At 46.9% G+C, this 14,653-nt stretch overlaps 1 protein-coding gene across 4 annotated transcripts in view; it reads right to left on the bottom strand.

The window, feature by feature from the left end:
* The window catches only part of PAWR (pro-apoptotic WT1 regulator), a 67,684-nt gene extending 65,903 nt beyond the window's left edge, over nt 1-1,781 (bottom strand). For 2 of the 4 annotated variants that reach the window (XM_057377402.1, XM_057377400.1), the window contains exon 1: nt 591-1,127. In XM_057377402.1, coding sequence (XP_057233385.1) covers nt 591-1,058 — 468 coding nt within the window. In that variant the 5' untranslated portion in view covers nt 1,059-1,127. Of the gene's footprint in view, nt 1-590; nt 1,228-1,582 lie in introns of those variants that run through there. The other 2 variants (XM_057377401.1, XM_057377403.1) reach the window with 2 other exon arrangements.
* Between the last annotated feature and the right edge of the window lie 12,872 nt (nt 1,782-14,653).

The following is a 14,653-nucleotide window of genomic DNA, read 5'->3' as shown; positions in this document are numbered from 1 at the left end:
TAGTTATCATTCTTCTGAATTCCTCTAGGAGTATTACAAATCAATGCCAGATTTTTATACTAATAGCAAACCACAGAGGACAGTGGTGTTGGCTGATAAAAATATCTTCCTCTCCTTTCAAAAAAAACTCTCTTTAAACCACCACATTTTTTCCAGAGCAGGAAATTCTTCTGAGATCCAAACCGAATAATATTTACACCTGAACATCTATTCCAACCTGATAAATCAATTTTCTCTCATTACTGTTGTTTTAACCATACTTCAACAGGCACGTGTCCTCCAAAAGCCTAGAACTTACTCTCTGTCAAAAAGCTAAAAGAAAGAAAAGAAAAAAAAAAAAAAAAAAAAAAAAANCACAAGTTGTGACAGGTCTAATTTATTTGGGATAAATGACACCTCAACTGTCCATCGCTTGGGATGCTGCCCCGCCCTTATCCCCGCGCGGTCCGTCCGCCTGCCGTGGCCCATGGCACTGTTGGCCGCAGCGTGGGGAGAGCGCTTCGCCCCGCGCGGGGAGCCCGGGCACGGGCGGCGAGCGCTCAGCAGAGCAGCACCGGGGCTGTGCCCCACGGCCCCCAGACCCCGCTCACCTCGGCGGCCGGAATGTTCACCACACCTGTCGACCTCCTCTTCTCCCTCAGCTTCCTCTTCTCGATCTGCCCCTTCCCCTTCCTGGCGCTGGGGCCCGTGCTCTTTCCCTTGGCGGCCAGCTTCTCCTCGCCCTCGGGGGAGCCCGGTGCGGTGGCGGGCTCGGTCCCCCGGCCCCCGGCGAGTGCCGCCGGCGGCTCCTTGGCGGGGGCGGCGCGGCCCAGGCCGGCGCTGGCGAGGCTGACGCAGTTCAGGGCCCCGCCGGCGGGGGGCGCCGCGCGTTCGGGGGGCAGGTTGTTGTTGTTCAGCTCGGCGGCGGGGCCACCTCCCGCGGGACGCGGCTCCCCGCCGCCCGGCGCGCCCGGGGCCGGCGGTGCCTGCTTCGCCCGCATCTTCTCCCGCTTGGCTTTCCATTCCTCCAGAAAGTCCGTGGTGCTGCCCCCGGAGCTGCGGTAGCCGCCGGTCGCCATGTTCCCGGAGGACTGGACGGGGAGAGCACCCCACCAGCACCGTTGCCGCCGCCCGCCCCGAGGCGGCTCTGCTGCCGCCCGGAGAGGAGAGGTCCCGGCGGGTCGGGCGGGAGCGACGGGGGCGGGAGAGACGGGGGCGGGGAGAGAGGCTCGGAGAAGCACAAACACCCTGGAGAGAAACAAAAGGGGGGACGTGAGCCGTCCCGCCACACTGCCCATTCCCCTCCCGCCGCCTCGCCAACTCCTTGGGAAGCCCCCTGGCCCCGGCGGACGGGTCTCCATCACCGCCCGCCCTCGCACGCTCGACTCCCACGGGCTCGGACCGCACCGCCCGGCCCCGGCGCGGCGCCCCTCGCTCCCCGGGGCTCCCCTCAGCCCTCGGCGCGGGGCCGCCCGGCAGTACTCGCCTCCTCCGCCTGCCCGCCCGCTGCGGGCACGACGGCCGCGCAGCGCTGTCCCTCGCCCCCGGGCTACTGGGTGCCAACCCCCCGACGCCGGTGCCATCCCCCCCGCCGCCCGCTTGCCTGCCCGGGGAGCCGCGTTCCCGCGTGCAGCAGGGCGGGGCGAGCGCGGCCGGCGCTCACCTCCCGCCCGGCGGGGCCGCAGCTCGGGCACTGCACAGCGGCACCAGGTGAGCGGCACCGCCTCCCGCCGTTCCGGAAGGAGCGGCGCGGCCCCAAGCCTTCCCGAACTCCCTCCCCTTTCCCCATCGCGGCGCGGACACAGCCGAAGCCAGGGCGGAAACTGCCGAGATGGCCTCGACAATGGGGTGAGGGCGGGGAGGCCCCGCCCGGCCCGGTGCACGCTGCGATCCGACCGCGCCGGCGGCCAGCCCGCAGCGGTGCCCGGGCACCTGCCCCAGGCAGCGCCGGCGCGGAGCGGGCACGGACCGCGAAGTGGACACGGACCTCGGCGCTCCCGACGCGCGGCAGCGCGGGCTGGAGAGGGCGAGGGGCGCCGCGGCCGCGGGAGAAGCGCAGTGGCGATGAGCGGGACGGGGCACCGTCAGCCCCGGGCCGCGCTCCGCTTCCCCGGTGGCTTTCACTGACGGCGGGCCGGGGCTGTCGGAGCTCAGCCAGGAGGAGCCGGAGAAGGCGGTCTGGTGTCACACCCCTCCGCGGGGGGCTCCGCCAAACCCGCCCCGCACCTGCCGCAAAGCCTCGGCTGAAGGGCCCCGACGTGCGGCCGCCTCCCGCGGGGCATGTGCCGGGCTCGGCTCTGAGGCGGGGCGGCTCCCCAGCACCGCCGGCCGCTGTCAGGAGGAGCCGCGTGCGGAGCCTCGGTCAGCAGGGACACGCCACGCTGGGACTGCAACGCCGCTTGGCCTCCAAACGTGGTGCGGCCGCCGCGCCCGCTGCGCTGTGCGGCGGGGTCGGTGCACGGTGGGAAAGAGCCCGCAGGCAGTGGCTCGGGCAGTGTAATGACTTCCTCTGGGCTGTTCCGCCGCTGGGCAGACCGTTGCTGGCGGGTGGAAGTTCACTCCCGCGGGCGGAAGGTTAGGAAAGATCCTGTCTTTTCCTGATGTTACAAGAAGCCAGAATTCAAGGGGTTTCCGCCAAGTCACGCTGCAAAGACTTGAGAGATGTCTCGTTTATAAATAATAACAGCCCTCAGTGGGGAAACCTGACTGGGTTAAATGTTACGAAAAACGAACATGCAAGGAATGTGATGGGAGTCTGCGGTATCTGTTAAACAGCTTGTGTAGATGATAAGATGGGTAAACCCGCGCGGAAAACTCAGTTTTTTTTGGTTTGCCCGAACTCACTGTCTTAGTAGCACCTTGTAAACTGATGATGGTACTTTTGAAAAACCACGGCTTTCAATAAAGGTTATAGGAATGAAAAATATCCCATCAGAATGGAACTCCAATGCACAGTGTAAATAACAGACTTAATCCATGTAGCCACTTGTGCATTAGATCGTTCTTTTTCACAGCAGTGAGCATAGTTTCACCCTGCCAACCTTCTCTGCCCTTCTGGTGATCATTCATTTACTTGGACTTTTCACTGAACTTATACCTGATTTTTGCTCTGCTTTGGATTTAGGGGTGGTTTTGTGTGGTGGTTGGTCTTGAAGGGGTGTTTAAATTATTGTATATATGGAAGTTCAGGTGCAGTTTCATCACTACAGATGAAGCCTCTTAGCTTTCTTAGCCTCTTAGCCAAGGGAAAGTCCCAAAACAAAACCTGCTAGTTGTTCTGTGTTGTGCTGAAAAGCTGTAAATAGGCAGAAAAAATAGATGGTGAAAACACAGTTCTGTAGTAGTGCTACTCTTTGCTACTCAGCAACATAAAATTATCAAAGTTGGTCCTAACAAAAGTTTTAACTAAGCATTCTCCTAAAACTGCACTCTTACCTGAATTCTACCTGCACTCTTATCTGTAGCATTTTTAAAGTGGACAACTACCCAATTGTATTTCTATAAAACATAATGTAGAAAAAGGATTTCTGATACGAGTTCTTGTCTGTCTTTCCCATACTGTATTTTTTCCCCATTTATTCAATGAGCAGCTTGTCTTGAGAAAATCATGTAACTGTGACAATAACAGTATTTCACCCTCACTATTACTTACCATGAACGACACAGCTGGCCAGATATCAGAAAAGAAGTCAAATTAGAAAGTTGTTACTTCTAGTATGTTATAAAAAGAAATACAACAATGTGTTTTACTTCTTAGAACACCCCCAGTTCTTTGTTACCCCAGGTCACACCAGCTGCCCCTTGAATTCCTCTCTCTGTGGCAGTCTGTAGTAGCTAGCAAGGCTTAGATGTGCCTGTCCTGCTTCACATCCCATGTGCCCACCTTTCTTATGTGTAGGAGCTGACATGTCCAGGCTTCCACTGCATCTACCACTGCTATTGTTTGTTTTTTTTTCCCCTCTGAGGTTTGTTTTTCTGATTGTTGTTTCTTTAGTGCCAAAAAGGCTTTGTGTGCTTTACAGTCTGTTATAAATTAACAGGAGTTATGTTGTGGTGAGTGAGGTTGGGCTTAAGTGCCCAATACAAAAATGCTGACTGTCAGATGTTTGCATCTCAATAAGATTGTCTATGCTGGGGAGCTTTCAGGGATAAAGTCCCAAATAGTTTAAGTATCACGCTGCATGTTTTCCTCTGCCACAAGGGAGAATAGCTTAATAGTTTGCATACATTTTTAGAACAACACTTTTCTCTTTTCTTTCAAAGGAAAAGTCTTCAGGATATTCTTAAGTCCTAGAAATTTCATTCATTTTATTAGCTATGTTTTAAACTGGCATAATGACAAGGGTTCTTAAACCTTAAAGATGTTGGGTTTTATATATTTTGGAATGAGATTCTTCCCTAGAGGTAAAATTACCACCAGGATGGGGTAGCATGATCTTGGTCTTCTTTGTCATGCAAAAAAATACTTCATTTTTCAATTTAGAGTAAAGACCATAATTCATTCTTAAAATCTCAAGGAGATTAAGTGCCTTTTGGGGTTGGGCACTTCAAAGCTGCCTCCTTTATAAAGGGTTGCAAGCTGCTTGAGATTTTTGTAATTTCTTCTAGAGATTCAACCAAATTATCCAGCTTTATTAAGGTTCTGAATACAAATTTATCTGAGCCATAATATTCTCTGAAGTGGTGATTTTCAAGGTCTGGAAAATAAAATAGGGAACATAATAACATATTAATGGCTGAGGAAATTAAGGACAACATCCAAATTCCTGCCCAATGTCTGTTACCATTGTGCTCTGAGCTTAGCAAGCTTTTGTTATACACACTGACTCCTGTATGTTCTGCATGGACACATTCCCTCCACCTCACCCTCTTCAGCAGCTCTTTCCAAAATCTCTGTTAACTGTGTTCCCCTGCCTGATTCTCAAACCCACATGTTATTCCTTCTGCTCCAGACCTTACATTGCCTCTGCCTATTACCTGAATTTCCATGAAACCCTTCCACTTAGTGCACCTATCTAATGCTTCCCATATCTGATCCCCTTCTAAGTTCATTCACTCAGCAGTCTTCATCTTTCTTCTCCCAATCCAAACTTTTTTAGTGACATACTTGTTCTACCTGCTTTATCACTCATGCTTTATTAAACTACATTTATTTAGCTTGTTCTGATGCTGTCCCTCAGATTTTTCCTCTCTGGTGCTTTAAGTTTTACCTGCTGGGTAAGCCTGACCCACATCACTGTTCCCAAACTAACTCATCAACCTACTTATTTCTGGACTATGCATCCAAAAATGCCATTGCTTGAAATGCATGTTAAACCTCTAGCTGTAACTTCTATCTAATCTTCCTGTAAATTCCCTACCAATGCTTCATGACATTTCCAATATCAAATCTCCCCCAAAAATAAAATAATCCTCAAGCATAGACTCCTCTTTTTTTTAGCTTTTATTGCTAATGGTCTTGGGGTGCTTTTGTGGTTTTGTCTAAAGGCAGGTGAACTGCTATCCCTTTCAATTAAATACTACTTTCTGCTACTTCTGAGCTATGCACACTCTTCTGCGAGGCTTAGCCTATCATCAGGGATTTTTCATTTCCTCAACTTTTCTTGCAGAAAAAAATTAAATTATTCTTCCCCCCCCCCCCACTACAGGTTGGTGCCACAGTGCTCACCTTCTGGCAAGGTTTTCCTCTGTAAGATTCTTACTACTCATTATGTTCTAGTCAGTGTAGTCAGTGGTTTAGCTGGATTCCTTTCTTATGATTTGTGCCTGCAAACTTATACAAATGTGACAATCCCACTTTTACTGAAATGTCAATTTTATCCTATTTTCTGTGCTATTGGATGCTTAACCCCTTTTTTTTTTCAGGTGTTAGGGTCTGATTTGAAATCCGGTATGTAAATAAAACTGAGATGTGTGAAATAGCTGGATTCATCAGCAGGAATTAGCATTCAAGATCAGTCCTACAGAGCATCCTCTAGTCTGGTTTCTGTATCTGTTTTACCATTCTTGAACTCTGTTATAATTTGAAAAAAAAAAAAAAAAAAAAACCCTATGTCGTTTCTTTGAACTAGTTTGGTTTGACAGGCACACTGGTATTGTTTCTTGCAACGAAGTTTATTTATCAGGCTGATGGAAGAATGCAGTGTCAAAAGGCAAAAAACAAACTGATGGAAGTTTGCTTGATTTTGTTAAAAAAACTATTTCATCTTATAGTATGGAAAATTAATGCAGAGATTGCCATCTGTCTCCAGCTGGCAGTTGTTGGATAAGAATGACAGTGGGGATGGGAATGGATTCGGTATCTGGGCAGATGACTTCAAAAATGTGATGAGAATGTTTTCTGCAGTTCACAGTCTGACTCTGTCAGGTCTGCTGCTGCTATTCATGTCCTGCACCATGAGGGTATAGAGCAATGACTTGGCTTGTCTTCCTACTCCTTGCTATTTGTGGTAAGGTTCAGCCTGCACTGTTTTGAAAGAGTTTATTGAGTTACTGTAGTACCTCTTTTTTTTTCAACAAAACAGGTACTCTGGAGGGCCAGATTTGAACACTCAACCAGGCAAGTATGCCCTGGAGCAACTTGTTCAGGAATAGAGAAAAACAGACACAGAGTCCAAATTAAGTTAAACAGTGAGGTATGCGCAGGTAGAGAAAAGGCTGATGCTGACAAGCCTCACTGTGCTTGGGAAAGAAGGGAGGAAAAGGTGGATGCTGTAAGGCAATCTATAAGTATGCTTGAGGACCAGTTTGCAAAATGCATAGAAACAATTCCCCTGATGGCAGATCAGTAGGGCCAGGATATGATCTCCGTACGAAAGAAGCGCTTTTTAAAAAAGCTTTTCCTAGAGGTGAAGGAGCCTTGGGAGCACCTTGCAGCAGAGCTCTTCACTATGGTAGATCTATCAAAATTAAAGTATTGGAAAGAAACACAACAAACTGAGAAAATTAAAGGTAGCAAATTGCCAAACTGAATATCAGTGATAAAGTAGCAGATGGAATTCAGTGTAGATGAACATAGAATAACTTGTGTTGGGACAAATTTTCAAGATGCAATATCACCTAGAGATAGTTGAGCAGCACCGAGTCTGTCAAACTAAAATGCTCCTTCAGAATGCCTGTGCTTCCTTGCCATAAGAATACGAGGGAGCGTAACATAGAGGCATTGAATTTGGCTGTATTTGCCTTATTAGTCAAGCTCCAGACTTGCCCTTTTGGGAACAAATAGAGGTGCTGTGCTCTCTCTCCATGCCTTCACGAGAGAGAGCTCTCTAGTCTTGCAGGATATAAGCCAACCTTGGGTGTTTTCTAGGGCCTGTCTTTGTGCCACTTTATCCTCTGGAGTCCTGAGTTCTTAGGAATACCCTAAATGGGCAGCTGGCCTGCCATCATCTTCATTAGTGGAGAGGCTGCCAGGTTACCTCATGCTGTCTATCACCTTGGTAATAAAGAGCTGACAGTACCTATCTGCATGGCAGAAATAATATCATAGGTGTAATCTACCCTTATAAGATAACCTTTAAGTTACACCTACAGCCTTAACTAATACCACCTTTGATCCTTTTTGTGCTATTTTCAGCACCTATGGAGGCTATTTATTTTTCTTAAAGACAGCACCCTCTTAACACCTGGTTTAGTTCTAGATAGTTGTGTGAAAACAGGGAGTTGGATGCAATGATCCTGGGGGTCCCTTCCAACTCAAGATATTTCTATGACATATATGCAACTAACTCATAAGTTTAAAACATTGTTAAACAGATTTTTAGTCTACGCCAAAGACAATTCTCTTCCTGTCTTTCTGTATCTCCAAATCTAAGCAGGCAAATGAATGATTAGAAACCAAATCCAGTGGTTACTGGCTCACTGTCAGTCTGTGTCTTTTTGGTACTGATTACAGTTCATAATCCTTCAGGGCTGCTGTGTTGTGGTTTTGGTTTGGTTTGAATTTTTAATTAACAGCACTCTAACTCATAAGAATGATTTTGATTTTTTTTGAAGAAACAATACAAAGTCAGTAAAAATTAATTAGGCTTCTTGATTGTCACTGTGTGCCTGTTGATTAAACTGTTATACCTCATTCTTTTGATCTAACCTCATGCAGGTGATGAGTTGCAGGCAGTAGGAAAGTGCAGTGAGCACAAAACTATGCCCCCAAAAAATCATAGTTAAGGCTGACAGATCTCCTCAGAGAGCTGACTAAGAAGCTTGGCCTTTGCTGAAATGCGGTAGATGATGCATGCAGAATTTAGTGTGATGGCTTTTTACAATGCTTTGTTTGAGCTATCCCTTCATTTGGAGATTATTTTTCTCCTGCAGTACAATATTTCTAGGGCCTACTGTGCTTCATATGACACACCATAATAAAGTTGCCTTGGAAAAGAAATCAGGCAGATATTTCAGGCATTTAGTACTGGTTATTAGTGGCAATCATGTGGAAGTGTCCAAAGCAAACACAAACAACAATCAATCAATGGCAGTGACGTGTCAGTGAGTGTAAGCAGAGGAGGGGGAAGCACTTGGAAGAGTTCAGAGTGAGTGTGTATGAAACCAAACAGACTACAAAGAGAGCGAATAGTTTAAAGAATATAAATAAAATAAACTTCCTATTGTTAAAATTGCATTGATATATTAGATTACAAAATTTGTTTCAATGACACGTGGCTATGCTATAAACATTTAGGATAAAATCTGTGACCAACTGGAACAAAATCTATGTGCCATTGTAATGATTTTATATAAACAAGTGTGGACATAGAAACAAACTTTGTGATTTGCTCTTAGTACAGGATTTGTTGTTTCAAGACTAGAAGCTTTAAATACATTTTAAAAAGAAGTTTTAAGTTTAAAAGTTACTTGAAACAGGACAAGCTGCATACTTCAGCAAACCCACAGCCAATGCTCAATTTATTTATTCCCTAGCATTAGGACCCAACAAGCATCCCCTTATGGATTTGCTTTATTGCTGGATACTCAAAAACAGATGAAATAAAACTAAAAAATTGTGAATTATGGTTTGCCTGCAAACACCCTGATGGGTTGAAAATAAGAAAGAAGTGTAAGACTTTTCACTCTGAAAACTGTTTTGAGGCATGGAGGAATAAAACAGGAAAGGGGCCTATGAAAAATAGTATGGATTGCTGAGGAGGGGAATAATTGGATTGAGAGGAACAGGTGACTTTTGGGAGTGGGCTTAGTTTATAGTAAAACCACCTCCTTGTGTTAGAGATAAGCAAGAGTAAGTGGGAACTCAATGGCTGGGTAAGACATTCCTGCTAAGGAAAGATTAGATTATCAGTGGGGGGAGGAAAAAAAGAAGTCTAGTGGTCAGGATAAGATTAGTGGGATCTTTGAAACCATTAAGGATCTAAGAAGCTCAGGATAAGGCATTGCGAGGAAAGGGGAGTGGGAGGTGAGGAACAGAGGCTGAGGGAGCACATGGAGTGTTGAGGCTGCTGGACTTGTGGAGCAAGGACAGCAGAGAATTCAACAGAAGACAGAACTGTGAAGAAATGAGCTCTGAAGAAGCAACTAGTAATGAGATCTGCAGGGGGAGGGAAGCAGGAGAGAGAAGTGGCAAATGAGTAGAAAGTGAAGAAGTAAGCAGAAGGATGGGAGGTGGTCTGAGGGGCCAGAAATAGGCAGCAAGTGTGAGAAGGATTGAATGAGAGTGCTGGGAATTGAATGTCCAACGGGGAGTTCCAATGGTCGGAGTGGCTCTCAGGAGCAACTGAGAAGACAGATAGCTGAGGTGAAGAGATGGTGGAGAGGCTGCTCTCTGCAGCAGCTGTGGCATGTCAGTAAGCTTGTAGTGACTTGTTAGTGAAATAGGAAGGAATTCTTGCACTCAGTGCCTGCATATAGCAATTCTGAGCGCCACTCCCCATACAAAGGGAAATTGTAGACAGTGTTTAAGGTCCCAGGGGAAATTACTTGTAGGTCTTTTATGGCTATCACCGGGGATAACAGGGAATGTAATTAGATATGAAAGCCCTCTCTTGCACAGAAAATAGTTGTATATGTATGGTAGCTTGGCAGTGGGACAGAACCCAATCCACACAGAGCTGAGGAGTAAAGGCTGAGGAGATGAGAAGGATATGATTGCCCCCGGTGTGCTGCACCAGAGGAGGGACTGAAGGGAGGACTACAAGGACCTCAGCATACAGAGTGCTGTGGTCACACGGTGAAGCAGCACACAGAGGACACTGAAATGCGGCTGAGCAAGAGGGAATTAACCAATGTTTCGGCATTTCGGCCAAGTGAACTGCTGCTGTGAACCGCTGACTTGACAACTTCTGATATGGAGAATTACTTTTTTTGCTGTCCCTCTTCGCTGTGGCAGAGCTGTCCTGCGGTGCTGGGTGCCCGTTCCCAGTCTGTCTCTTCACACAGTACAGGGGTTCTCACTGTGCAGTTGGTCCCTGCCCACATTCAGGGGAGCCGTCCGGCCAGACCCACCGGCCAGCCCTCCTTAGGTTACAGTTTCTGTCTCCTGATGGGATGGACTTCAGCTCACCAGCCGAGCCAAGCACATTCGGCGATTCCCAAAGTGTCGAGCTCCTTTCGCAGGTTTTCAGTTTAAGGTATTTAAAACCAGTCCTTGCCACCTTCAGRCTAACCCAGTACGTTCCTTTTGTCAATGAATTTGAGACTACTGTTCTCGGCCGCACTTCATCGGTCGTACTAGACTTGGGTTCAGTTTACATCAGAGGTAGAGTTTCCTCTTGTCGCTGTCGTTTGAGTCATTCCTACGTACGGGTGTCGAGGGAAAAGCTCTGGGGGACAGATGAAGAAGCCGTGCTGCCCTCCCAGCCCAACAGGGAGCGGGCTCAGTCAGGCGCCGTGCCTCGCTGCTGCCCAGAGCTGACGGCCACAGCGGCCGCTGTCCTGCGGGAAAGCTGAGGGAGCCCGGGAGGAGCCCCAGGGGAGCCTCGCGGGAGCCGCGGAGGAGCCCCGGAGCAGCCCGGGAGAAGCGAGGCCATCTAGTGCCACCTCCCGGCTACGCCGCCCGCCAGCGGCTCTTCCGCGCTCGGGGCTCCTCCGCGGGCTGCAAAGTGAGCTCGGTGTCATTATTTCTAGGCAGGAACTGGTAAAGTAATAATAGCGCCTTAGCAGTATCCCTTCCACTCCTCCCTTATACTCTAGAGTTGCACCTTTTTTATGCACGAGACTAAAGAAGCATCGTAAAAGTCGGTAGTGAAAGCTCTCTTATTTTCATAAAGCACAAAGGGGGCAGAGGATGCATTACTGGGCAATTACTCAACATAATGCATCACCTATAGCCATGGGTTAAGTGGGAGGAACGAACTTAGTCTAATTTGCTGCTTTTCATACAGCCGAAGATAGGCAAGCTGAGTAACTGCTGAAGAATGGCCCACAGTATCAGTAGCTGATGTAAATGTGGATTTTTATTTTTAAACAAACTTTTTCATTAGCTCTTCTTTCTGGGCAGTGACTAGACTGTGTGGCAAGATGTGTGTAATGTGTAAATTTTGTGTAAATGTGTATTTTGTACCAGCTGATGTAAAAAAATCATGCTCTTTTCTTTGGCAGACTTGGAGTACAGGCCCAAGGAACCACACGCAGCAAACAGTAATTTCATTTTAGCGGCAATGTAGCAATTCCCTCAGATCAGGCCTTTCTCTTCTGGAATTAGAGGCATTATTAAAACAGGGGTATATAAGCAACCACAAACACGGGCAACAGGGCTATTTTCTGTCTGGGGAGAGATGAGAGGCAAGGGGAGGTGCAGCAGCCAGCTGTGCCCGGCAGTGCAGCAGGCACTGGTTTGCTAAAAGAACAATTCAGCCCAGTCAGTCTCTGCTCCAAGGACTCTGTAGAGGAATAAAGGCAGGACAGGAAGATGGTACCAAATAAATAAATAGCTTCTTTCCTACCATCCACCATACTTGATAGAGTTTTTTTCTTTTTTCTCCAGCAAATAAAGCAAAGGGAAAAGACCACACCAGAAGATGAATTGCACTGTCTTGGCTAACTATTTCTGCTAAGCTTGAATAGGTTTGCAAAACAGACATGTAGAGCCCAAGCAAGAAGGGTGAAATAATTAAGAGTTGGAATGTGCGGCTTTTGTCCCTGCTGTAATTGTCCCTGGGCCAGATGAGAAACATTAGACATCCAACAGGTGATGTTTTCAGATGAAAGAACTGAACAGTTCCTCCTTTCTCTAAAGGCTGCATACTTTTCCTATCTAATCAGTGATACAGAATGGGGAGGTGCTGACACAAGCAGGAATAGCCGATTACCTCATCAGTGTGGCAGCAGCTCTCCCTTTAAAGTGTGCAATTAATTGTGGGTTTGGGAGGTTTTGTTTTGCTTTTAAAATTCTCTCTTCAGTGCAGGAACCTGCAGTCACTTTTAGGACTGTTCTAATCTTATTTTACTTCTAGACTGAGGCTGAGCACAGTATTATTGGCTGCAATTCTCTGACTAGCTCCACTGCTGCTCCTGCAACGAAAACAAATGTAAAGCTAGTAACTGCAGTTACCAGCATTTTTTCACTCATTTTATTAGTGGCCTTGATTTAAGAACTTGAGGAAGCTGAATCACCATATCTAAATGTAAGCGTGTACATAACCATGAACAGTAAGAGCTTCTTCTGAACAACTTGAGAGCATTTCTTCTGTTCCCCAGCAGACAGACTGGCTATTCCCATGTGGGAAAAACACCCTGTAATTTCACAGAACAGAGCTGCAACAGAGCTGTTCAAAGATATAAAGCAAGTGGGAAAGCAACTCCCTACAAGGCAGTGACAATTGTTTCTTCACCCTCTTTCAAAGTAGCCCCCCACCCCCCATCTGTGTAATCTTTTTATAGCTGTGGAGTTTGCTGTTTTGCTGGGTTTTTTAAAAATGTATGTTATAGAGTGAATTTATGTCATGCTTTGCTGTGACAGTTCTCTGGATAGTAACTGGCAATTAAATTTCATCCATAAAACATTATTAACATCTGTTGCACATTTAAAGCGTTGACATTATCTACTGGCCACACTGTACCATGTCAAGTTAGAGAAGCTGAAGGTACTAATAAGAGGGGAAAAGTGACTTTTAGTGTAACTAAAAATGAGGCTGTTCAGACCTGCCATATCGCACAGCTACCAAGAGCTCTTGCCCACTCTGCTTTCTAGGGAGGCCCAGCCAGTTTCCCAGGACCGATAGCTGCACCACATTCCAGCGTGGCAGATCTGGCCACCTCCATTTATACTTCTGCCACAAGACCACAAGCAACAGGGCAGAGACAAAAGTGTGCATGTTCCTTTCTTGAGGAGTTCATGTGCTACTGAGATGAGCAATACCTCAAGGTGGTCATAAAAGAATGGTAAAATTCCAGCTGCAGGAAACCAAGACACTTCCAGGATAACCAGATCAAGTACAAGTCAGTGCAACSGTTATTTCATAATCTCTTACTTTAAAAATAAAGGAATACATCCTCTGAACAGTGTTATGAGCCAGCAGCAAGGCTGCTCATAACTGTTGGCTCCACCCAATTTTTCTCTGTTCAGGAGTTTGGGTGAGATGGGTCCTTGAAYCCTTGACTTGGGGCTGGTTTTGTTCTGATGCTGTCATGCAAACCAATTATTTTCTGACATGGTCTTGCCTTTGCTAGTGTGACATCAGGGCATACTTTTTTCTCACCCCTTGCTCTTTTTGGGTGTAGATTTCCTGTCTGTCATCATAGTTTGGCATTATGGCATCACTCTTGACTATAAACATCATGGTTATGCAAGCTAGCAAGGGTAGGAGCCTTCTCAGACAGATGGAGTCCATTTGTGTATGATTAAGGTGAAATAATTCTAATTTCTTCCTCAATGTAGATCTCTTAAGGCAGGTATCTTCAGAAACCCAAAAGCATGCCTCTTCCTTGTCTCAACCAAATGTAAGTAACTCTTCCTAAAACAGAAATGAGCGGACCCTTGTATGGCAACTCATTTGTACTGGCAGCAGAGGAACAGTGCCCAGGAATAATGGACAGGTAATAACACCGCCCAAGTTATTGTTCATGTGARCACAACCCAACTTTAGCATGAACAGTATCTCTAAAACAGTGAATTCTTAGATTCACATTGTGTACTTGGTGCTGAGTAAACAAACGCACTGACCTGCACAATATGAACCATAACTGCTTTTTTGAACGTCTGGTAAGGAAGTAACAAGTCTGAAAGCAGTATGTAGTAGAAGTAGGAAGGCTCAGAGGAAATCGTTTATAAGGGAGACATGGTGGACAAAAAATGAAATTCCAGCTCCAGCRTTTTTTTCTCTAGGTAACTGCTATTGTTCGGAGCCAAGGTCAGGCAGTCCTTATGCAGCCATGCATTCTGCACTCTCCTCCCACTCGAGGGCCTGTGCTGCCAGCCCAGCTGCCCTCACTCCTCCTCCCAGGTTATAGCTCCCTTCATGGTTGGAACTGGTTCTGGGCAGGCCGTTTGCCTCTTCACTCTCCATACCAGCTACTTCCATGCCTCTGTACCTGGTGTTAATTCTGGACACAGAGATCCCTGTCCACACTGTGACAAGTCCCCTGAAAATCTAAGCTGCTGTTTTGAATTACCATTTAAGGCATTAGTCATTTAAGGAAGTGTTGTCAGAGTCACCAGCCAGCAATAATACACGTCTTGCACGCAATCTCCTAAATAATAAAATAGTCTTCCACAACCCATCTTTCT

Source organism: Malurus melanocephalus, unplaced genomic scaffold, assembly GCF_030028575.1.
Source record: "Malurus melanocephalus ecotype Western Australia unplaced genomic scaffold, MMel_1.1 scaffold_311, whole genome shotgun sequence".
NCBI lineage: Eukaryota > Metazoa > Chordata > Aves > Passeriformes > Maluridae > Malurus > Malurus melanocephalus.
The sequence above is the reverse complement of the archived record's forward strand: the minus strand, read 5'-3'. Positions and strand labels throughout refer to the sequence as shown.